The 25,169-nt window shown below is 40.2% G+C and overlaps 3 protein-coding genes across 3 annotated transcripts; all 3 read left to right on the top strand.

The window, feature by feature from the left end:
• The first annotated feature begins 8,874 nt into the window (after positions 1-8,874).
• On the top strand, positions 8,875-10,189 carry hoxa13b (homeobox A13b). Its single transcript, XM_030370841.1, is given in 3 exon segments — positions 8,875-8,905; positions 8,908-9,510; positions 9,773-10,189. Coding segments are annotated over 3 exon segments (876 nt in total). The 3' UTR covers positions 10,015-10,189.
• A 7,244-nt stretch (positions 10,190-17,433) lies between these two features.
• On the top strand, positions 17,434-20,730 carry LOC115554768 (homeobox protein Hox-A10b-like). The gene is made up of 2 exons (XM_030371608.1): positions 17,434-19,500; positions 19,966-20,730. Exons 1-2 carry the CDS (start codon positions 18,741-18,743, stop codon positions 20,238-20,240), a joined length of 1,035 nt encoding a protein of 344 aa, XP_030227468.1. The 5' UTR covers positions 17,434-18,740; the 3' UTR covers positions 20,241-20,730.
• A 1,458-nt stretch (positions 20,731-22,188) lies between these two features.
• LOC115554769 (homeobox protein Hox-A9b-like) lies at positions 22,189-24,893 on the top strand. Its single transcript, XM_030371609.1, has 2 exons — positions 22,189-22,988; positions 23,388-24,893. Exons 1-2 carry the CDS (start codon positions 22,463-22,465, stop codon positions 23,624-23,626), a joined length of 765 nt encoding a protein of 254 aa, XP_030227469.1. The 5' UTR covers positions 22,189-22,462; the 3' UTR covers positions 23,627-24,893.
• Positions 24,894-25,169: the final 276 nt, after the last annotated feature.

Genomic DNA, 25,169 nt, shown 5'->3' with positions numbered 1-25,169 from the left:
TTTGGTGTTATGGCGCATAACACGTCGGACTCTCGTCTCTGGTATTTCTACAACGAGACTCGTAGTGGGGGTTATCTCAGCCAAGGTTGAGAATGAATTGGGGGGAAGGAACTTTGCCTTTGACTCCCTCAAGAACATGAACCACGACATGGAGGAGAAAGGGATTGTTGGCCGCGAATGTATCCCACTTGAGCCCTGCTTCCCGCCGCCTCGGCAGCGGTCAGCGCTAATCACTGCCTCCTCAAGCCGAGGCGGTGGTCCATCTGCAGCGAGGCTCCGGCGGGAGACGGCCGTGGTCAACAATCCCTTTCTCCTCCATGTCGTGGTTCATGCCTACTTCAGGGAGTCAAAGCAAAAGTTCCTTTCCCCCAATTCATTCTCAACCATGGCTGAGATAACCCCCACTACGAGTCTCGTTGGTTCTCCGGCGTCTCTGGTTCTTCCACTTCCACATCAATCTGTAGTAGACAGAACCGCGCGCTGCCTGCTGCCTGCTGCGGTGGTGGTTCGCGGCGGTGGTGCCTCGAGGCAACCGGCGGCAGGCAGCATGTCGCAGTTCATGTACTTCGATGTCGTTCTGCCATTGCATTCAAAATTCTGTAACTAGCCTGTTGATACGAACTTAGCAACTACCGTACACGTATTAGCATTTAGCACTAGCTCAATCACGACTCCTTCAGAATTTCGGTGGGTGGTTACGAACCAACCAAGTGGGCAGGGCCTTGAATAATAATTTGACAACGCTACGTCACAGTGTCACCTTATCCAGATCGGCTCATTTCTTCTGCCTTTTTCCTTTCATTGGCTATTGCATGCAGCAGACAAACTGCATAGATTTCAAACTTACCACAGGTCACAAACTTATTCTGACCTATGTTATTTAACAAACAATAGGAAAAATGTGATTTTAATGGCATGGGCTCTTTAAATTCAGTGGCGGCTGTTGAATCTTATTTTAGGGGGGGCTAAAAGTTTGTAAACCAAACCCCTGTAGGGGGGTCTGGGGGCACCCTCCCCCCGAAGATTTTTTTGTGATTTTCACATACAAATGAAGCATTCTGGTTCATTCTGACAAAATAATATAGACAAAATAGAACCTTTCCTTTCAAAGACGAATGGAGCCGGGGAACTGAGTTGTTTTATGTTAATTTATTTGCCTTGTAGAATTCAGCAAGATTAAAAGTGCAAATACATCAATAATAATTGAGAATTATACACAAGTTAACAATCTCTCTCTGCCTCTATCTGTATGTGTGTTTGTGAGCGAGTGAGAGTGAGAGAATGTGATTCTTAAAAGGGTTGAGTGTGTTACGGCCAATCTATTGTGTTGGTAACTTCACTCATAAATCTATCTACAGTCAAGTATGCATTTCGACAAATATGATAAAATATCAATATAATATGTGCAACTTTTTATGTGTGGTTGTTCAAGACACACTGAAGGCATGATGCCACCATAGGTTTGCAGAGAACTACATACAATATGCACACTGAAGGCATGATGCCACCATACGTTTGCAGAGAACTATATACAATATACACACTGAAGGCATGATGCCACCATAGGTTTGCAGAAAACTACATACAGTATACACACTGAAGGCATGATGCCGCCATAGGTTTGCAGAGAACTATGTACAATATACACACTGAATGCATGATGCCGCCATAGGTTTGCAGAGAACTATATACAATATACACACTGAAGGCATGATGCCGCCATAGGTTTGCAGAGAACTATATACAATATACACACTGAAGGCATGATGCCGCCATAGGTTTGCAGAGAACTACACAAAATATACACTTGAAAGGGGTGGAGTGGTGGTGTGGGGTTGTGAGGGCCGCTGTAACCCAGTGTCCATTCTCACGGGCAGGGGGGGTGGGGGGGTTGTGAGGGCCGCTGTAACCCAATGTCCATCCTCTTAATGTCTTAATTATTTTCAAAGTTGAGAAACATCTCTCAGCTTCAGCTGTTGTCATAGGAGTAGTTATGAGAATGTTCAACAAACTCACAGTCTCAGAGAATGTCTCCTGGAGGTTGTAGCTCATGATAACCTGGTACAGTGCCAGTGCACCACAGCAAGCCTTTGAGCTTTGCCTTGTTGGGCGTGGGATATGCCTTCACAGTGGCATTCAGAGCATCAGCAGGAAATGAATGGCAGTACCTTTCAAACATAGTTCCTTGTACTAAGGTAGCACTCACAAGGTGGCCAGTGAACCCCGCTTTGTTGTGAGCCAGGATGGTGTCGCAGACCTCTTCAGACAGCCTCTGCTTCGCCTCTTCCGTCAAAGCCGTCCTTGGTCTGTCGGTTCCTGTGTCTCTTGCAGCTGGTCAGTCTCTGAATGCAAACAAACCAATAATGTGTTCGTTAGGCTGTGTACAGTACTGTAGTCTACATGATGCACATGTTCATACGTTATCCAGTAAAAAGATGTCAGCATACCTACTTAAAATGGGCAGGAATGCATAATTTTAAACACTGTTTTTTATCTATTGTGTAGGTAACTTCACTCATAAATCTATCTACAACAAATACGATAAAATATCAATATAATATGGGCAACATTTTATGTGTGGTTGTTCAAGACACACTGAAGGCATAATGAGTATACCCACTTACAATGGGCAGGGATGCATAATGTTCGTGTTAAACACTGTTTTTTAAGCTATCCATTGTGCCTCGCCTAACCAGGATGTCCAGCACAGAGTAAAGCAAGCTAGAATACACCACTGGCAATATATTATAAAAAAGAACATATATTATAAAAAAGAACACAAATACAGTCTCCTTTCATGCATATATTCTCATAACAAAGCTTTGCTTTGAGAAGGATCAAATGATATAAATGTTATCTTACCTAATGGTCTGCACACTGCTTGTGAAGCTCTCGAGGGCACTTTTGAGGAAGACTGCTGCATCAATGTCCTTCTTCTGGAGCCTCTGGTACAGAATGTCGACGTGCGACCGCTTTTTTTTATTAATTTTGGTCTTGGTGGTCCTGATTGTTTTACTGCCAATTTATCTGAATTGGATCGTCGACTTAAAGGAACTACTTTCAGAGACGCAACGGAATTGCACACATTAGCAGCAGAGGCGGACAGAGTACACAGCTTCCTTACTTGAGTAAAAGTACAGATACCCCTTGCTAAATTTTACTCAAGTACAAGTAAAAGTACTACAGTCAGATGTCTACTTAAGTAAAATTACTGAAGTACTTGTTTTTAAAAGTACTTGAGTATCAAGAGTACAAGAGTACATTTTCTAAATATTGCATTACTACTGCCACAGTGCTTACATTTATGTATAGAAACGTCCTACATGGAGTTATGGAGTCATTTCCATCATGTTGCTTAATTTAACATTTCTCCCTTGCCCACAAGGCAATAGCACAATAGTATATTATTCATCTTTATTTCAGACTATAGGTCCATATACACGACAATACAAGAGACAAAACAACAACAAACAAATAAGAAACACAACTAAAAAACATACAGACACTCTCTCCAATGCTTCCAGAGACTGGAAGTGTATCTGATGCTGCTTAACTTCGGCATGGTTAAAGTCATTATGATTTCATTTTTTGAGTCCATCAATCTCATCATAAAACTGTCCATCAGATTCCTGAGCAATGCATTTAAAGTGGGAACACCACTGTTTACAAACAGTTGACTGGCACTTGTGCACCTTGGTAGCCTCAGCAGAATTCTTAGAGCATCATTATACGCCACTCTCAATTTGTTATATTTACTTTTACTGTATCTGCACCACAAGTGGGCAGTATATAGTGGAGTACAATAAGCTTTAAAAAGGGCAATCTTAACATCATCAGTACACATATGAAATTTTCGTGACAACATGTTAGCTTGTGCATATAATTTACAGTATTGTCTCTGAACATCATCATCATCACTGAGGTCGTCCCTTATGATGTGACCCAGATATCTGACCTTATCCACAACATTGAGCACCTTGTCAGCCAAAAGAAAAGAAGGGAATGTATACAGTATAACAGTATACTCAAGAACATAAAAACAATTGCTCAGCCTACATAAATATGTAATATCAGAAAAGAAAATTCGGCTAACAATTGTATGTATGTGTGAGTTTCTCAGTTTTTTCATCAATCAAATCAACAATTGTCTCATCTAAATCTGACCATGGAGTTGTCTTTGGCAGAAAGCGAAGGTGATTGCTGACAGGCTGAAGGCTGTCCTATTCAGTGGCGCCTGCACAATCCAATCACGTTTGAGAGGGAAACAACTAATTGAGGGTTTCCGAGATTTTTATTTTCTCCTTTTATTTTTTATTATTTGAAGAAGTAACGTGTACTCACGGTTATGGATAGAAATGTAGCGGAGTAAAGAGTACAATATTTGCCTCTCAAATTTACTTGAGTAAAATCATGAGTACTCCCCAAAAATGATACTCGAGTAAAGTACAGATCCCTCAAAATTGTACTTAAGTACTGTACTCAAGTAAATGTACTCCGTTACTGTCCGGCTCTGATTAGCAGCCATATTGAAATTAGCAAGTGACTTGATCGAAGATATCCCTTCGCGCTCTTTGCTCAGTTACGTATGACGCAAGCACGTTGGGGCGAGTCCCAAATCCCCGTTGAAAATGCATTGAAGGCTCATTTTCCGAAAAAAAAGTTTTAACATTACAGTCAACGGAGAATCCTTGGGCGATTTTCGCCCAGAGAGGCGGGACCATTTGAAACGCGTCATGAATCTGACGATTCTGATTGGACAATGACAGATAATATGTCTAGAACACTGAAAACTACTTTTGCTGTGATAGAATTTGTTATAAAAAAATCCTCTTTCTCCCAGTTGGTAGTGCGTCGCCCAAATCGCCCCTATACACCATCCGCCCCTGCTTAAATTGCTAAAAACAACGCGACACCCACGGAGCTACTGGATAAGCTTCCTGCTCGCGTCGGCGCCATGGCAACACATAGATAGATCATCTATCGTTCATCTATTGGAGCACAGATTTGAGACCCTTAGTCTGGACTCTGGAGGAAAAATTAGAGGTAAAACGCCTTATGTCTTGTGCTCTTCAGTCTATTTATGTTTTTCCAGTCTTATATGTTCCCACTGCTGGCCTGCGCCTTGTCAGGGTGGCGAGTGGGCTTTAAACCAAGACAGGCCATTCTGAATCTTTTCTTTCACAGCTATTTTCTTTGATTTCTCCTCCAGGACACTGCTTAGGCCTATGTGAGGTGTACTCCATGGTCAAATTATATTGGGTTCTTATAGTAGCTCTTACAGCTGTTTGCAGTAGTCACTTTGAGTCTGCCTTGTGTATGAAAAGTGCTATATAAATAAAGTTGCCTTGCCTTGCCTTGCCTAGTCATTTTATTCTGAGGTTTACGGAAGCTTAGTTTAAAGTTTAAAAACTTTTAAAAACGATACTTTCATTATTGCAATGTTTTGATGTCAGCAATAAAAGATTAAAAGCTGCACTAATGTACTTTATTAATTTAATATATATATATCTGATACATGGAGAACAGTCACTTAGTTAAAAAACAAAAAGCCCAGCATACTGAATAGTGTTAAAGTATATTTTCATTTGTAATGGTTGTGATGGCCCCAGTACCTGCCTGCTGTCCTGGTAGGTCCTTGTGGGTGGAGTTGAGGGCTGAATAGAGAATGGGAAACACCAAGCCAGGGCTACAAACAGCATGACTAAGTAAGACCAATGAAGAATAAAAAATTGCTTTTTTTATGAAAATTACTATTTTTATTTATTAGGGCTGTAACTTTTTCCAAAAGTGAATTTCAAACAAAATTAAAATGCCCCATAATTTGTTTGGATGGATGTCTGTATGCCAGAAAAGCCAGTAGAAACACTTATAAAAGTGAAGGGGTCTAACATTTTTGTTGTATGATTTCGGCAGTTTAGCGTATGTCTGCCCTTCACAGGTCAGATGTTGAACTAGATTTTTACATACAGTCCTGTGTTGTGCAGGATAGCCGGGAGCAGGCGGAGTCAACGTCTACAAAGATCGCCACGACTGTGAAAATAAACGTGTTTGTGACGAACGTCACGAACACTAGTTCGTCATTTAAACGAATAAAAAATATTAGCCTAGCCCCATCTGTTTTTTACATGTAGAAACGCCACTGCCTATGCATAACGTTGAAGTTCAGATTCAACTTTGCTAATCATAAAGGCTTATTCTCTTTACTCTCTGGCTGCACTGAAGCGCACCACGGCCAAAAAAAAAAAAAAGTCCAGACCAGAACAATTAGTAGGCTACTGTGCCTCTGAACCGTTCATACGTTTAGTGGGACACTTTGCACTTTTTATTGCAGACATTTCGAATTCGATGAACATCAAATGTTTTACAATTGTAAAAAAAACAACACAAAAAGGGATCCAACATATAACTACTTTAACTTTGTTCTTCAACACAGATGAGATTGGATCTCAAAGGTTACCGCAATCGAAACAACGTTGTTGTACCTGTCTTCAGAACAATTTAATTTTTTCCATCATTCGGGCTGTATTAGATGTTAGGATAAATATGAACTAAGGCCCTCACAGATTAAGGTGCCAGACACAAATCCAATGCAACAATAATCGTGTTTTAGTTCAAACATATTAAATGATGTAGGCCTATTTGTTTCGATTTTAATACATTTTATTATATATAATATTGAGGTAGCCTATTAATAACAATATCTCTCTCCTATTCTCTATTGATGGTATTTCTGTATGATGCTCTCACGATAAAGATTGACTTTCATATATTTGAAATTAATGTTCGTATTTTTGTGGGACTCTTAGGCTAGATATCATCTATAGGCCTAGCAGGATTTATGGAAGTTACAGCACTGATGTCGCAACCCAGCCTCACGGAAATCACGTCATTTAATCTATTCAATCGTGATCTGGGACACTTCATTTCAATTTTTTCGTGACCAAAAAAAGCACAAATTTTAAACTCATTCTAAAAGGAAGACATGAGGCAGCTACCATTTTTTCTGTCGCGGTTTGCCGAGCAGCGCACCAGCATTAAATATATCCGTGAATTTTAACAATTTCTAAGAATCAAAGGTGAAAATAGAAACGGGTGGCCAAAAGCTGTCATATTGTTAGAAATTTGTGCTTTTGGCACGAAAAAAATGAAATTAAGTGTCCCAGATCACGAATGAATAGATTAAATGACTTGACAATGTCACGTATTTCCGTGAGACTGGGTTGGATATCAACACACTCCTCTGAAGCTGGGAATGTCTTGAGAGACAGTTAGTGGAGAGTATGGGCCTCGAGGGGCTGACGGGTCCCCTGCCCCCCGCACAGCCTCCTAGTCCGGCCCAGGCTTGACGGTCTTTCACAAACCAGTCGAATCTCTACTCTTTGTTTATTTAAACGTGGGCCATTGCATGTGAAGTCCAACATAAGGCCTTACATTACAAACACCTTGGCCTAGAAAGCAATCTATAAGGGAAGTAGGCTACACTTAGGCCTATATTTATTTAAATAATCAAGGGGTATTATTGATTTTTTTTGCGGATGATAGCCTAATAACATTATTATTTTAAGGTAATCGCTAGTTCTTACGTTTTTGTATTTATTTAAGAAAGTCGAAACACAGGTGAGTTTAGAAACGAGGCAGCAGAGATAATAACTTATATAAGGCATTTATAGACATATGTAGTCTTTCGGGAGTTAACACATTCTCCGAGACTAAGGCTCGGTCATTGTAGGGTATTTACATGTCTAGGCCAACATTTTAGTAGTATTTTCAAAAATGGCTATAGACCTCATCTCAGTGTTTGGTGTTCATCTCACATGCGTTTATTTTCTAAATAAACGCCTTATAGGCCTATTAACTTGCATTTAAGACTAGCAATCCTGATTTCAAACTCTTTTTTATTTTATTCCTTTATTCCTCAGAAATTATTCAATGGTCGCGCGCGCGTTTCGACTTGTTTAGAGAACTTTTAAGCGCTTTGACGGGTCTGGAGAGCCACTTTTAGACAGCCATGGGTCCATCCTTGACCTTGACCTCCAGGCGGGTCTGCGCTATGGGGGATCGCTGCTGAGTTGGTGGTCGGCTTAAAATATTTCACATTTGTTCGGTTAATTTTTTGAAACAATGTGCGTACATATACAATTTCATTATATAGGCTAGGCCTAATTGCACAATTGATGCTTGAATTAAAGATAATTGGCGTAAAAGAAAGCAAAGCCTTCTTTTGCGGATTTGCTGATTTATTTGTCTCTAAACGAACAAATGAACTGAAATGAAACCAAAGGCAAGTTCATTGTGCAACATTTTCACAAATTTCTTGGGAATTTTATTATAAATCTGCACTGACTCATTCCACATAAACTGATTAAATAAGCCCACACGTCTATGTAGGTTTCGTCTTTTAATTATGAATACATAATCATTATTAGATTAGGCCAATGATATTGGCCTATGCTGACAAAAAATATGCTGATATTTCATGGTGCAGAAAAGGTCGTAGCCTACTTTATTGAAATGAAGATAAATTCATAGGCCTATATAGGCCTATCAGTTATTTAGTTAACTAAAGAGGCTCACTATTTTGACGCCAGCTGTACTGTACTTTTGAACAACTTAAAATATATTTTATGATGATTTCAGCGTGTTATATGTTTGTTAGTATTTTGGCTACTACCTGAAACATAGCTCCAGCCTGATCTGCGGGACCTGTGGTCTCGATAGGCTCTCTTTTTCATATCACGTGCTTGGCCCTGACCAATAACCTTGCGATCTTAAGGTACCCAGACGAGTTGGTATCGGTTACTCTCACCGATTCCGTATCTCGGTTCAGTCGAGAGGTTTTGAAAAAGAACTGGTTGTCTAGATGTAGAGCATGCTATGACCGCATCATTACTCCTTCATTCTCGCTGGATGACCCTGTGATGTTCCTCTACGACAACGGCATTGACGAAAGAAGTAAAAACATGGATGGATTTGCAGGAGGCAATTTTGCTGCAAACCAGTGTAGGAATTTGTTAGCGCATCCGACCTCGCTGGCTCCGAGCACCACCTACACCTCCGGTGAGGTGCCAGCTTCTGGCATTGGGGAGCCTGTCAAACAATGCAGCCCCTGTTCTGCAACGCAAAGTTCGCCAAATGCATCTTTGCCCTATGGATACTTTGGCAACGGTTACTACCCGTGTAGGATGTCACACGGCAGCGTAAAGACCTGTGCACAGCCCTCCGGCTATGGGGATAAATACATGGATACATCCATCTCTGGCGAGGAGTTTCCGTCGAGGGCAAAAGAATATGCCTTCTATCAAGGCTACTCTTCCGGACCCTACCAGGCAAGCTATCTGGATGTCCCTGTCGTCCCTGCTCTGAGTGCTCCCTCTGAGCTCCGGCACAATGAGGCTCTGCTCCACATGGAGCCCTACCAGCCGTGGGCCCTCGCCAACAGCTGGAATGGGCAGGTCTACTGCACCAAGGACCAGCCAAGTTCCAATGCTATATGGAAGTCCTCTTTGCAAGGTATTGTACATTAACCCATAGCAGTGCACGAATGTTGAAAAGTTTGTTTTACATGCTGGTTATAGGCATGCGATTATTTCTCATGCTGAGGAATTTACAAACTAAGTGACCTTTAATGTGATTAGAGATTTGTCAAATATAGCCCAGGGAGATATTGTTCATGCATTTGTATATATGCGTTGAAGTATGATAAGCGGGCCAATCACACAAATGTATGAATGTTTATTTTGAAAGCAGGCCACTGAAGTGTGTTTCTTTGCAGAGCCTTTATCCGGAGGAGATGTGCATTCCGTCCGCCGTGGGAGGAAGAAACGGGTCCCTTACACCAAGGTACAGCTTAAGGAACTGGAACGGGAGTATGCCACCAATAAATTCATCACAAAGGATAAAAGAAGAAGGATATCGGCCCAAACCAATTTGTCAGAGAGACAAGTGACAATATGGTTTCAGAACAGGCGCGTTAAAGAAAAGAAAGTTGTCAACAAATTCAAGAGCACCAGTTAGCTTTGGGTATAATCATAGAGAATAAAGGACGCTCTGCCCCCCCATGAACTCTGGAACGTTATAATTTATTACCTAATGAACTGTCTATATGACCTAACGGGTTCTGCCGGATAGGCTATTCTGGGCTCCCTTTCTTGTTGTTTCACTGGAAACACTCGAGTTAAACTCTCTATATAATGCGATATATATATATATATATATATATATATATATATATATATATATATATATATATATATATATATATATATATATATATATATATATATATATATATATATATACATGTATATATAGATATATAGATATATATAGATCTATAGATATATATCGCATTATATAGAGGCCCATAAGGTCTCTTTGGGATAATGCCCCTGGGTTAATCTGCGGGCCTCTTCTTTAGGTCTTGCTTGCTTGTTATTTGGAATTGCTAATTTGTCTAGGCCTATCTAATTTGTCCAACAACTCTATTTGTTGTTCACAACAAACGAAAATATAGCTTGAACTCAAAAAATCAAAATCCAGTAGGCTATTATCAATAATTGGATCTGATGTGCAAACTCTGGATTGGCACAAACAGATTCCAGGGACACCGAACAGAACCAGAAGTTGTTTTGTTGAAGTTCACACGCAGCATATTCAAGTATCACCCACCCAGTCATTGCTATTCTACAAAATACACATTTAAACATACTTTCTGAATGTAACGTATATACATTTTGCATTTTCAACTGCAATCGCAGAATATGTCCTAATAAATATTTGGAAGACGTGATATTCATTTTTGTTGGTTAACATTTTAATTGTGAGACGAGTATAGGTTATACCAACAATGTATTTGACTGAATTGCTTTCGAATGATACTCGACGGTTGATCACACAGGCTCATTAGATCTTAAAAGAAAGATCTTCGATCTTATTCAGCTTACCCTGCATTTTTCTGTTGACAAATTTCTCAGAGGTGTCACATGCGGTCTTGTGACTTATGTGAGTGCTGCATGCAGCGCTCAACTATTGTTCTTCTTAAGTTTTATTCTTTCTTTCCTCACCTAGAGACTCCATTCCAATTTTAAAATATTCATATTAGCTTGGGATCGCGCGCTTCTTTTCAGATTTTTTAAAAATATTCTACTTTTTAAGATATTCTACTTTTTAAGATATTCTACTTTTAAAATAGCCTACTATGTTTTTTTTTTAACATGAGCGTCAATGGGAGGACGGGGGAGCCGTCCTCTGGTGTTTAATACGTAGCCTAATAACTAAATGAATTTCCCACCGTTTATCTTCGTTCAAATCATTTAACAAATTCCCACACTTGTATCTTCAATAATATCGAAACGGAATTTCGATATCTTTTAAACTTTCTTCAGTATCACAGTTTTAGTTTCATACCGGCTTCGTTTTCATCTGTTTTCAGGAGCGCGTAAGGACGTTCAGCAGTGTTGCCAGATTGGGCGGTTTTTCCCGCCGGATTGGGATACTTGTGGAGGACGTTCAGGCAGTGTTGCCAGATTGGGCGTTCTTTCCCGCTCCATTTGGCTACTTTTAATCACACACCGGCTCGCTATTCTCTTAAAGACACACACACACACACACGCACACGCACACGCACATACACACACACACACACACACACACACACACACACACACACAGGGCCGGCCCGAGGCATAAGCGATACAAGCGGGCGCTTGGGGCCTCCTGACCGCCAGGGGGCCCCCTATCGAAAAAAATTAAAAATAATAATAATATTGATGGTAGATGGTAGGGCACTGGCTGTAGAGATCGAGAGTCTTCCTGAATTTCCCCAAACCATGACCGCCCTTGAGCTGCTCACATACCTCTCACAAAAAGAGATGTGTGAGGTTTACCCAAATCTTTGGGTAGCTCTCAGGATAGCCTGCACTCTGCCTGTGACAGTTGCCTCAGCAGAGAGGAGCTTTTCCAAGCTAAAATTAATTAAAACATACCTGAGATCATCGATGGCTCAGGAAAGATTAAGTGGACTTTCTGTTATTAGTATTAATAGTAAAGATGGCCAAGCAATATCATATAATGATGTCATCACTGACTTTGCCTCCCGAAAAGCTAGGAAGGAAAGATTTTGAGGACAGTTACATTGTATTGAGACAGTTGGGAATATTTTCACAATAATTGATTGTTGAACCCTTGCTTTCATGTTACTGACTTATCAGTTTTGTTATTATGATTTTTTTGAATGTTTTGAAACAGTTTGATTTTAGAAGTTCCAAATAGTTAGTTTAAAAGGTTAATTGAATACTGAGTCACTTTCATTATTTAATCTATGTATCTATGTAACGTTCTATTTTTTATTATATTCATGCTTGTCTATTTTGGTTTTATTTTGTAATTGGAAATTGCTAACTTAATACGCATTTGCACAGTTGCAAATTATTTATTTAATATGTTTGTGATCGTTTGTTTGGAATACAGAGGCACTATCATTATTTATTTTTTATTTTTTAATGTTATTTTTGATAATATTAATGTTTGTATATTTTGATTTCAGTTTAAGATTGCACATTTACAAATCTGTTGAAAGATCTGTTTATTAAACTGATACTTTAAAAAAAAATACAAATGCTGTTGTATTTAATTATTTTACAATTTAACTTCAGTAAACCACACTTGATGCCTCACTTTGAATATGAAAGTTTAAAATAAATCTGTGATCTAAGTGCCCTCTAAGGTTAAAAGGTGACTGTTTTGGTGTAAATAACGACTATAATAATACAGGGGTCTATCAAGGGACAAAAGTCTAGAATATTTTTGGCATGAGAGCAACTGAATGAGCCTTCCAGGCCCAAAAGGTCAAGGGGCACTGAAGCCCAAGCCCAAGTCACCATCTCAATAAGTCAAAAAGCAAAATGCTATGAATATGCTTAAATTTAGGTATTTCCCTTCTCCAGCTGGCCATATAAAAAATACAGGAAATCACATCTACGTAATTCAGTATTAATACAATTGATAATGTCAATTAATTCATTGTCAAATCATTGTAGTGTGACATTTTTGTCAATAATCGTCGAGCGCAAATGACTCCGCTAGGTGGGAGGGGGGGACCCAATATCAAATTCTGCTTAGGGCCCCCGAAAGGCTTGGGCCGGCCCTGCACACACACACACACACACACACACACACACACACACACACACACACACACACACACACACACACACACACACACACACACACACACACACACACACACACACACACAATGCAATACATTTGACCTTTCAGACTCTTCAGTTCAATTCATTTTACGTTTCTGCATTTTTAACAATGCAGCATTCAGCTGTCACTTTATTTGATTCCAACATTTTCTTAAAAGGGGACATATTATACCACCAGGTGTGAGTGTGATTAGCCTTACAAGCCGTTTTGAAAATCTGCCCCATATGACATCACTAGTGGGCCTGTCCACCTAGATCTGTGCTGGATAGATGAGCATCGTTTTCTTCAGTCCACTGGGAAGGCTGGTAGACGGATCTATCCTGCACAGATCTAGTCGGACACGCCCACTAGTGATGTCATATGGGGCAGATTTTCGAAACGGCTTGTAAGGCTAATCACACTCACACCTGGTGATATGATATTTCCCCTTTAAATGGTGTTCATCTTTACATTGTTTACTCCATTTACTCCAACTTTTGTTCAAATCCCTTCTCTTGAATTAAGCCATTTAACATTTCTTTATGTCTTAATCTATGTGGCTTTATTAAAAAATATTTTCAACCTCAATTTATACTACAGCACTCACCGCATTTTCTGCAGGAAATGTATTTTCTAGTTTTAGAGTTGATGTTGCCATCTTGCGGCCAAACTGTGCTAGTACATGGGGCTAGTATTGGTGCTTGAACGTGTGTGTGTGTGTGTGTGTGTGTGTGTGTGTGTGTGTGTGTGTGTGTGTGTGTGTGTGTGTGTGTGTGTGTGTGTGTGTGTGTGTGTGTGTGTGTGTGTGTGTGTGTGTGTGTGTGTGTGCGTGTTTGTACGCGCGTTTGTCTGCGTGTGTGTATGCGTTTAGGCGCCCAACCTGAATGTTCTTTAGAATTTTGTGAAATAATAGGCTAATACATTATAGAAAATTCATACAATTATTCTAATATATTATTTGATCATGTCTAGCTTTTTTTTTTTTAAATAAACAATACTATAAACCATGTGTTTCACAATGGTTTTCAGCTCTCGTGTTGGGAGATATTTGTATAATTTGGTGTTATAGCCTAATTCAGAAACAATAAACTGTAATGGGACATTTCCAGAGGGGGGGGGGGGGGCGATTGTTGACGGGGGGGGGGGAGCGATTGTTGACGGGGGGGGGGTGACTGGCCAAAAGGTAAAGAATTATTATTATTATTTTTTTTTTTGGTCATGGTCCCCCCCTCTGCCTTGGGCCCCCCCACAACTGTCCCCTTTGTCCCCGCAGTCCGACGGCCCTGGATGTGCTTACAAATAAGATTTATTGGAGCTATGGAACAAACACATCGGAATGTTTATCAATGGCTGGACTATATTTACAACAGCAACAACAAGAACAACAACAACAACAACAAGTATATTGATCAAGCTAATGGGGTAGAGAAAAACAAAATCCATATTACAGTTACAGCACTATTATGCTAGACTGAAAGATCGCGCATTTGAATTTTCGGATTGAAATTTCCATGTATTTTTGTGTTTTTTTACGCTGTTTAAGGTCGTCATTTGTGCAAAGATCCAGCTATAAGGAAACATGTTTTATTCAGGCCTATATCGGCTACTTCACTATAATTAAGAGGGAGGAGTAGAGCTATCTTTCGTTGACTCATCTTCTTTTCAATGTTGATTTCTCTGTATAATATGTCCATATTGTTTTAATATGTTTTATTGTAGGCCTATTTGAGTAAGAAGTGCGCGAGGGCAGTACAATACATACAGAAGGCATTTAGAAAGGCCTTTTTTATTTTTGAACAAATGATAACCACATTTAAAAAAAAATAGAAAGAAGTTAAGTTAAGAACGAGCTGGTTATTAAAGCATAAATTGTTCGACCATAAATCACTTCACTTAAACGGGCCCATTGATCTGCAGCCCGACGACCACGACTGGGCCTTGCTTCTTTCCATGACCTTCCAGATGGTCCGAGGCCCAGAGCCGGCCCCTTCAGTCACAGCCAACTAGAGTCGGCCAAGCCGGTGTTTTTGTCAAGTCGCTCTCTGTTGCCGTTTCAGGGATTATGGCACTGATCCGTCCAGTAATTGGCCCAACAGGGGAAGCCTCTCCTCTCACTGCTAATCTGAGGACTTCGTGCACAGAGAACACCCTTCACTGGGAGAGATAGGCCTACTGGTAAAGAGTCCTAGCTCAAACCCACCGCCCTGCTTCTATCGCAATGTAGGTAGAAACGGAGTACGAAAAGCATTTTATCCGTTTCTGGACAGCGCCTACGGTAATGGGGAAATACCCCAACAGATCATCCCGAAGGCACTGAATTTAATAGACCCTCGGCCCCCGGCTCCGACCCATGTCGCGACACGGGGCCGAGGAGCCGAGACGAGGAGAATTGCAGTCCGAGTCGTCCTCCGGCCACAAAGAGGAGCAGTACAGTAAGAGAAGCAGTAAGTAGTCTGACAACCATTCTCACTGCTGCTCTTAAAGCTTTTATATCCTGTTTTATAAGCATGCAAGGTTTATGGAGGGCCTGCCGATTTACTTTAACCTTCTTATAGACGACAAGGTCACGTGCTTGGGATTGAAATTGGCAGTGAAGACATCAGGAATTTTGGTTCAATTCCAGTGTGGCAAATTTGATAATTTCTTTCACCATTTATTGAACCTGTTAATAAATATATATATATATATATATATATATATATATATATATATATATATATATATATATATATATATATATATATATATATATATATATATATATATATATATATATATATTCATACTAGCCGATATTATTATTATTTTAATTATTCTAATTTGTAGGCCTATAAGTATTATTTACGAGACATATACAATAGGAGGCAGTCAAATATAAATGAGTGTATGATGGGTAATTATTATTTTTTCATTCTGGCAAACACACATAAGGATTTTGACTTCATTCTTTTATAGAGATTTCTGATTATAACAGTTTAATCCTGCAGTGTGGCAAGTTTGATAATTTCTTACACCATTTATTGAACCTGTTTATAATATATATATATACATATATACATGTATGTATATATATATATATATATAGATGTATCTATATATATACATATATATATACATATATATATATATATATATATATATATATATATATATATATATATATATAAATATATATATATATACATATATATACATATATATATATACATACAAACATACATGCATCCATATATTTATATATATTAGTGCTGTCAGGCGATTAAAATATTAAATCCCGATTAATCGCATTAATGTCATAGTTAACTCGTGTAAGAAGTTAAGAAGAAAGTAAGAAGAAAGAGCTTCAGCAAAAGGCCTGTGATGCTCTTAGCACGCATCCTCTATGGCCGTGATTGCGTTACATCCTCCCAGTTGCTCCAGCAACTTGGCCATAAAACGCGCATTCGTCTGGAGCATTTGGAGTGAAGAGCAATAAACCGTCCGAGACCAAGGTTATTAACTGTGACTAGGGCTGAAAACAACGACTGGGAGCACTGAAAGCTTACGTTCACGGACCTTCCAGCGTCATCTGTTTCAGCGTCTCATCGCGGATGGAGTACCTACCCTGACTGAAGCCTGCATGGAGCTCCGTGGTAGGCTATTCTTTCCACTGGGGGGCGCCACTTTGATCAAAGTCATTACCGTGAATTTAGACTTTTAAGGACTGTCGAGCGATATCAAAAAAGACTACCTGAGATATCCAAAAATTCCTGAATTATAAAGGTAAGCAGGAAGCATAATTATTTAACGTTCGTTGTGTGCGTGTGTGTGTGTGTGTGTGTGTGTGTGTGTGTGTGTGTGTGTGTGTGTGTGTGTGTGTGTGTGTGTGTGTGTGTGTGTGTTTGTGTGTGTGTGTTTGTGTTTGCTAACTTTGTTGTATGCGGGGAATGGGTTAACCCAGGGGTCACAAACCTTTTTGAACCTGAGAGCTACTTCAAGGGTAGGCCTACTGAGTCATACGAAGGGCACCCAGTTTGATACACTCTTCTGAAATAACAAATTTGCTCAGTTTGCCCTTAGTTATATATTATTAATATTGATTAATGATACTCATGTGAAGACACTGATCATGTTAATGATTTCTCACAATAATTATCAACAATGACTTAAAAAAGGTGGGAAAGAGTTGTTCAAGAATGAGCTGTGCTATTTCAAAACATGCCTGTGGGCCCCTCATATAATCCTTGCGGGCGCCCTGGTGCCCGCGGGCACTGTGTTGGTGACCCCTGGGTTAACCTAATGTTAGTGCTTGATACTTGGTTCTAATATCTTTACTGTAGCGAAAGCAATATAATGTTTCTCTTTCTTCTGTCACATGTACTACGACTACGAAAGCCCCTGAAGCTAATGTAAATGTAGGCATTTAGCCTACATTTACAGCTAAATGCCGTAGGCCTAAATGTAAATGTAGGCCTAATCTTTAAATATAGGGCCATTTAAAAAAGCCTCCACTTCTAAATAAAAAAGCCTCCACTTCTAAATAAAAAAGCCTCCACTTCTAACTAAAGAAGCCTCCACTTCTAAATAGCCTATAGCCTATATATAATGGTTTGTATTGTAGGCATTAATGTATAAGGCAATAACTAAAATCTAGACCCAGGCAGACTTGGTCATCAGGCCCAGACCGTCCATCTCTGAACACAGCGGGGTTGAAGACTGAAGAGCACAGACCATACAGGCTGCACTGTTCGTTTGGAACTCGGCATGTTTACTTCCAGTCAGACAATTCTGCTCGGAATTATATCTAATCCTCTTTGGCAGTTGATTATAGATTATAACGCAGCTAAAAAGCAAAACATAATAAAACAGTTGAATTTTAAGACACAATTATCCTATCATCCTACTTCGATAATAGCTTACGTAGTTCATTGGCTTCTTTTATGCGGAATTTGTTATTTGCAGCAATCCTTCCGGACCGGCCTCCGGCTATCTGCTGTGAGCACTTGGTAGGCCTATAGGCTATGTGTCATGTAGTGTTAATGCGCATCTGATGCAGAGTTTAGGCTGTGGAGAAAACAATAGCCGCACATCACAATGATTATTGAACGAAATTGCTCAAGTTTTGATAATAAACTCAGACCTGCAGTGAAATTGTAACATTTAATGATGCCTATTATAATGGACTAATCAGTCCATCCTTTATTTGCCGACAAGTGTAACAGTCCCGTATGCAATCCAAGGCTCTTGCACCAGTTTAAGCTCTCTTGACCCTTAACGCTGAGTGGTTCTCTGTGAAGGTGAACATTGTGTATAACAATCACGTGTAAACCGACATTCTTCCTTCACTTGAGTTATGAGGAACGGAGTAACACGGCGTTTATTTATTCAACTATTAACATTTGGAATTGGAGATATTGATGCTCAACTTTCCAGCCATTTCTCGTTAACACCGGCTACAACTCTGACACAGTCCAATGCTTGTGATGGGAGGAGTCTGTCGTCATCTGCAGTTTTAATTGGCTGGAGGCTAAAGCGAGACTCAATTGTATTCACCATGTTTTGCGCAAGAAATGTCAGCCAGAATGGGCTACCTTCATCCGCCGCCAAATTACTCTACAACAATGACCTACCCAAACAACCAAGCTGGAAATTCATTTTTTGTGGACTCTCTGATCAACGTGAGAGACAGGTACTACCCGGGCAGCGGGCTGTATGTGCCCCCTGGGTCCGAGTATTCCTATGGACTGTCCACCGGCTCTAGTTTTCCGGGTATCGCTAAACGCAACGAACCAGGTTCTCAAACCTCGAGCCCTTCTTTTGGTCCATATTCTCAGGGAATGGAAGCCTGGCTGGAGACGGCCAGGTCTGGTGGAGCTGAGCCTCACAGGAGCCACGACCCAACGAACTGCTCATTTGCTCGACTCTCTCCGACGATAAAAGCGGAAAACTCCTATTGCGTCTGTGAATCGGACAAGTGTCCAAAAGGAGCCGCGGCAGAGGACGCCACCCTGCCCAGGAGAGCGTCGGGACCATGCCATGGGACTAACAGCAAGGTGCCGGTCCCCGGGTACGTTCGCCTCTCTCAAACGTACACATTTCCAAAGCTGTATCACGACGATCAGCTAAATTTTACTTTGCAACGACATCCCCGCTTCGACGCTTCACAAGCAGCCGACCTTTCGGACGAGTCGGTCCCTACAGGCGAACGGGAGAGAGAAGAGGCGCCGTGCGCCCCCGATAGAGACGATGAGAGCCGCCTCTCATCGGAGAGCCGCTCCTCCCCTGAAGCCACAGAGACCTGTACAGAAAGCACAGAAAACATCAGCAAAGGTGAACGGTCCACACACTTTAGATTGGTTTTAATCTGAGACCAAGGTGAATAGTCCAGTCTGATGCACTGCTACTAAAGGATATTCGGTAACATGCACGAATGCATTTGGTTGAGCCTTATCTATTACCACACCACAGTGTAGTTTAGAGAAGCACTTGGTGTTTATTGACAATGTCAATCAAGTATAATAACAACTGTCCAGAAGCTATGTGTCAGATTTCTCGGTCAAATACATAATATTGTCTTGATTAAACTCTCAATGTTTTAATGATGGGCTCGAGTCGGCCTATTCTATTCGGCCTATACTCCCCGACCTCAATCTTCTAAACTTTAGTGGGACGATTAGTTCTTTAGATTGATACATGCTGTTATGTAAGGATTCGGACAGATTTGGCCTTCGGAATATAAATCATTGTTGTTGAAGAGCATGATGTTTAATGTCTCTGGTTTTATTTTCCTTGTAGGAGATGGGACGATTGGAAACACAGCTAATTGGCTGACAGCTAAAAGTGGCCGAAAGAAGCGTTGCCCCTATTCCAAGCACCAGACTCTAGAGCTCGAGAAGGAGTTTCTCTTTAACATATATTTGACTCGGGAGAGACGCCTTGAAATCAGCCGCAGTGTGCATCTCAGTGATAGGCAAGTCAAGATCTGGTTCCAAAACAGGAGGATGAAACTAAAGAAAATGAGCCGGGAAAATAGAATCAGAGAGCTCTCAAACAACTACAATTTTTCCTGAGAGTGTGATATCCTTTGCACCCTCCCCCATCCACGACGTGGATGCTGTACATATCCTCAGCTGAAGAATGTCAATTTGAAATTAGGAACCCATCACTTATTTATTATTGTTCTTTTGAAATGGTATTTCCACCTTATTTTATTTGTGGTGGTTATTTCCTATTTATAAACAGTTATATGTTAATCCACAATGGGAAATATTCTGTGTGGTAGCCTATATGTTGGAGTTCCAGGCTTGTATTGTATGTCTGTGAGCCTATGGATGTCGGAGCGCTGATTCTGTTCACTATGTTTTCCACCCACGGGTCTGCATCAGGAAGTCAGGAATCAGAGTCTCATGCATTCTGCTGCTCTAACTAATAAAAAAATTCCCTGGAGTTGTAGACGTCTGACTGTATACATTTTACAATCCATTTAATTACGACAACTAGTGAAAAATATTATTTCATATTTGCTGCAATAGGCTACTCTACTTTGAGAAAAGGTTTTACAAGTGGACCAATATGCGTCTATTAGTTTAGCTGCTGGGATTATCTCTGTTCAATTAAATGACACAAGCGTTTAATACTAAAATGTCGCACTAGCTGTAAGCCAAATTGTATAATATTGAGATATTGTAGCCTCTTTATTTGCAGCAGTTCACCAGAGTTTTGATTGTGGGAGAAAGCGGTTGACAAATGTATGGATTTGTTCCTGCTGAATTTCCCTCAAAGGTGTTTAGAGACGATACAAATTAAACTCGAGTATTACAGGAATGTTTTTGGACTTTTATAAATATTAATATCAAATTTTAATTTGGCATATTATAGAAAATAGGTATTACTTATTACATTGTTAATTGTTTATTTATATTGAAGGAAAAGTGGGCTGTTGAGTGGTTTAGGTAGTGTCATGTTGTTGGGCTTTTTCTTTTTCTCCCACAACACCAACCTGCATTGATTACCACAGTAAGACTCGTCGACGACACAAAACTCAGATGCGTCGCATTTCCTCACTTCAGACAACATAGACTCCGGACCAAATCACCTTGCAGTGGATCTGCTCAACAACATCTTCCGACATTATTGTCGATGCATATTCCATTGATAGCCTACATTCCTGTCTATAGAAACAATGCAATTATTATAAAAAGCATTCTGTTTAATGTGTAGCCTATATATGTATGTTCTGTAAATAGATGGATAGCTGTGCGGTTGTCACAATAGCCCAGACAGGCACACAGCAGACGCAGTAAAGGTACAGGACGAGGTGGTATGTTCCAGACGGGACAGGGACACACAAGGCCTCGATTAGGATCATTGGTACAGGACGAGATGGTATGTTCCAGGCGGAGGGGACAGACAAGGCCTCGATTAAGATAATAGGTAGATGGAGAGGTGGTTTGTTCCAGACCGAGGGGACAGACAAGGCCTCGGTTATGACCATTGCAGTCTGCGTTCCCATGCACGGCTTCTGAAGGCCGGATGCGTCCGCTGGCTGCAAAGAATGGACACAAAGGACGGGCTTTATTGGTGTTATTAAGCTAAGACAGCTAGTTTGTAACCCAAAAGAAAAACAGTCAAATTGCCCATGATAAAAGGGAACTGTTATAGTGCCCAAATAACTTTCAGTTTTAAGAGTAGACCTATGCCTCTATAGAGTGGCTATTGCAGAAACCAAATGTCCATCTTTTGGTGCAAACATTGCATATGTGGAAAAAGGTATAAAACACTGCTACTGAGGAATCCTTTAACCTTCTCAACATTAGAAAATCTTGCCCAACCAAATTACTTTAAACGACAGCTGGGTAGATCAGTAAAAAGTCATATAGCCTAATTTTTACTTATATTGACTATTGACTCGCTATTTATCACCTGGACTTTACCAAAGCATATTTCTAATAACCGATAGTTCAATAGGCCTACCTACAATTTCATGCTGTTAAAATCCATTTGTACAATGTTACAACACAGAGAGGATCTTGACCCAAATTATACAGTTTATTGGTTATAAAACGAAGCATCCTTCCAATAAAGGCGTATGGTTTAGCTCTTTAAATATTGTCGGGGAAGGCTGGCCGTGGTGGAGCTGATTTATCCTCTGTGTTGTGTCCCACGGTCACGTGCCCGCGCGTCCTATCCCGTCCATGGCGAGCTGCATTCTCCTGCCCGGCTCCTGCACAGGAGGCTACAATGAGGCCGTTTTTTTAAAACATTTAAGGGATTGAAACGTTGTGGTGTTGTCATGTCGACATTGGGTACGAGCTATTATTTGGACTCACGGATCCACCCCGAGCAGGAGGAGATGCCCCCCATGTATTCGTCTGTAGTCGGGGTGGAACAGGGGGGACAGACGATGCTCGGTGAATATGGCGAACAAGAAACCTTTCCTTTCCAGGCGAAATCTTCTATTTTTGGCGGATCTTGGAATCCTATCTCGAGCCACCCTTCAACCACGACCAACCCGACATACATGCATCATCATTACACAATGGGTGAATCCGATGGCATGTTTGCGCGCACTTGGGCGTTGGATCCTGTTTCTGCTTCCATGTGTTTAAATGGTTTACCATCAACGACCATGCATTATGATATCAAATCCGAGCCTTTATTCGGCGGTGGCCACAGCACAACTTTGGAGAGCCGTACACCTCGTGTGTCGAGCAGTGGGAAGGCGCCGTCCATCCCGGAGATGGCCGGTGATCCTCCTCCTCTGAAGCCCGTCGAGGAGAGCACGTCAGCAGAAGAAAGAAAGAGAGTCACAGACGCAAGTAATCTTTGTTTTTTTATTGTGAATCTTTAATGCACACATTTCAAATCATTCTTGCGTTACGCTAGATCAATGACAGTTTGCAGTCGTATTCGATTTCATGGAGATAGACGCGGTTACGCACGAAATGCAATTTTTGCAATCCCCCAAGCTGTATATCGAGTCCACCACAAGGCCGCCTGCACCGGGGTCTAACTGCGGCCGGGGACCTGGCCTATGGCCTAGGAGCTATTTCTTCAGGCAATTTCTTAAACATTCTTAGAAAAAGAATGTTTAGCAGTCGATTTGGCGTGAAATAATGCATGTTGTAAAATAGATCAGTAAATGTAAATAGCTATGTTATTTGACGGCCAATAAAATCGCTGAAAGCTTGTCTCTCTGATGTGACTCTCTACTCTAGACGACCCCTCATCCAATTGGCTTCACGCCAAATCCACCAGGAAAAAACGGTGTCCATATACCAAACATCAGATTCTGGAATTGGAAAAGGAATTTCTGTTTAACATGTACCTCCCACGGGATCGTAGATATGAAGTTGCAAGACAGTTGAATTTGACCGAGAGACAGGTCAAAATCTGGTTTCAGAACCGCAGGATGAAAATGAAGAAAGGCAGCAAAGACCAGCGGAGAGACAATTAAATATGATTATTAATATGATGATCATCTGGAGTTGGGATTACAAAAGAGTAACATTACTATTTAATTTCCTTGAAATTGTATGTGTTGTTGAAACGTCTGTGTTGTTATAAAATAGGCCTACCTAAATAGTTTATATGATGTTGAATGTTTGATATTATTAGAGGTTATTGTATCTCTAGATGTAGATGTTGAAACTAACTGGTCCATTTGAATAATTATTTCCTGCATGAAATTTAGCTTAAAGCGTACGTTCAATTGTTTGTGATGTTATTGCATTGAATAGGCCTATATGAATGTATTTTAACTAAGTACGAATTTATTATTGCATTTCAAATTCTTACTTTTTTTATTTCAAGTTAATTTGCATTTGTACACATTTAACAACACTATGCACACTGAAAATACCTCGCCGTAAAGTCTTACCAATAAATAACCTACTGTTTATATGACTCCCAATATTTGTACAAACTATTTCTTATAGGCTAATGATATTTTGTATGTCTCTTAGAGAAAACACCACATTTAGGATCATGACATTAGGATATAACTTGACCGAACAAAACATAGGCCTATGCAAAATAATCTTACAATATGATCTATGAAAACACAAAAGTAGGCGTAAATAGAGTGTGTATATAGGCCTGTAGCATAGTATAGCATAGTATAGCCTATAATTAATCAAACAAGTAAGTAAACATGAGTTGCAATAATGTGGACATCAAACACCATTGGTTGGTTTAATATGTGACCTTGGGCTGCGTCAATAATGACTATTTTTGTGAAACATTATTAGGGATTTGATATCCTCAACGGCAATATTGCACATAATCGTTTCCGCTAGTGCTCAATAAAACAGAATCCATTTTTTAAGTACTGCTGGAAACACAGGGGAGTTCAGGGTGTGAATGTCCACGCTCTTCCTACTGGCTGTTTGCATGGCTCTTTTGAATTATAAACACAACAATCTGCTGCCGGACAGCCCGTTTAAGGCCGCGGCTAGATTGGATTCTATAATGCCTTATAAGGTGTGACGACGGTAATGGATAGAGTAGTTTTGTTGTTTCAGTATCATAGGGGAACAAGCTTAATAGAGAGAATCTATTTTTTTGTTTGTTTTGTTTTGTTTAATTAATTTATTTTATTTCTGAATAGAATTCAGGAATGTGTTAAAGGTGCCATGACATACTAGTTTAGGGATGCTTTAATAGCCTATAGGTATTAGTTGGCCATTTACACAGTATTCAAAGACGTTCCCGAAATTCAGCAGAGGTGCAGTTACAGCCACTCCGAGCCAGTCGCACAAGGAGCTTCCCCCAAATGCGCTGTTTTGGTGTCTGTAGCTAGAATGCAAATGAGTAGGAGCGAGGCGGGTCAAGGAGGAGGGTGGGGGTGTATGGAGGTAGATTTGTGTCTTTATTATGCAATCAAAAATAATAGGTTTGAAAGCAAAACTTTCCAAACTGCAATAAAAAAATAGATTTGAGAGCAAAACTATCGACACTGCAATCAAAAAAATGTTTTATTGCAAGATAAATTAATGTGA

Source organism: Gadus morhua, chromosome 11 (assembly GCF_902167405.1).
Source record: "Gadus morhua chromosome 11, gadMor3.0, whole genome shotgun sequence".
Taxonomy (NCBI): domain Eukaryota; kingdom Metazoa; phylum Chordata; class Actinopteri; order Gadiformes; family Gadidae; genus Gadus; species Gadus morhua.
This window is presented reverse-complemented; position numbering and strand designations above follow the sequence as displayed.

Coding starts and splice junctions, on each gene's coding strand:
- LOC115554768 (XM_030371608.1), top strand. CDS start 18,741: ATGTCAGCCAGAATGGGCTACCTTCATCCGCCGCCAAATTACTCTACA. Junction 19,501..19,965: donor CACAGAAAACATCAGCAAAG/GTGAACGGTCCA, acceptor TTTTCCTTGTAG/GAGATGGGACGATTGGAAAC.
- LOC115554769 (XM_030371609.1), top strand. CDS start 22,463: ATGTCGACATTGGGTACGAGCTATTATTTGGACTCACGGATCCACCCC. Junction 22,989..23,387: donor AAAGAGAGTCACAGACGCAA/GTAATCTTTGTT, acceptor TCTCTACTCTAG/ACGACCCCTCATCCAATTGG.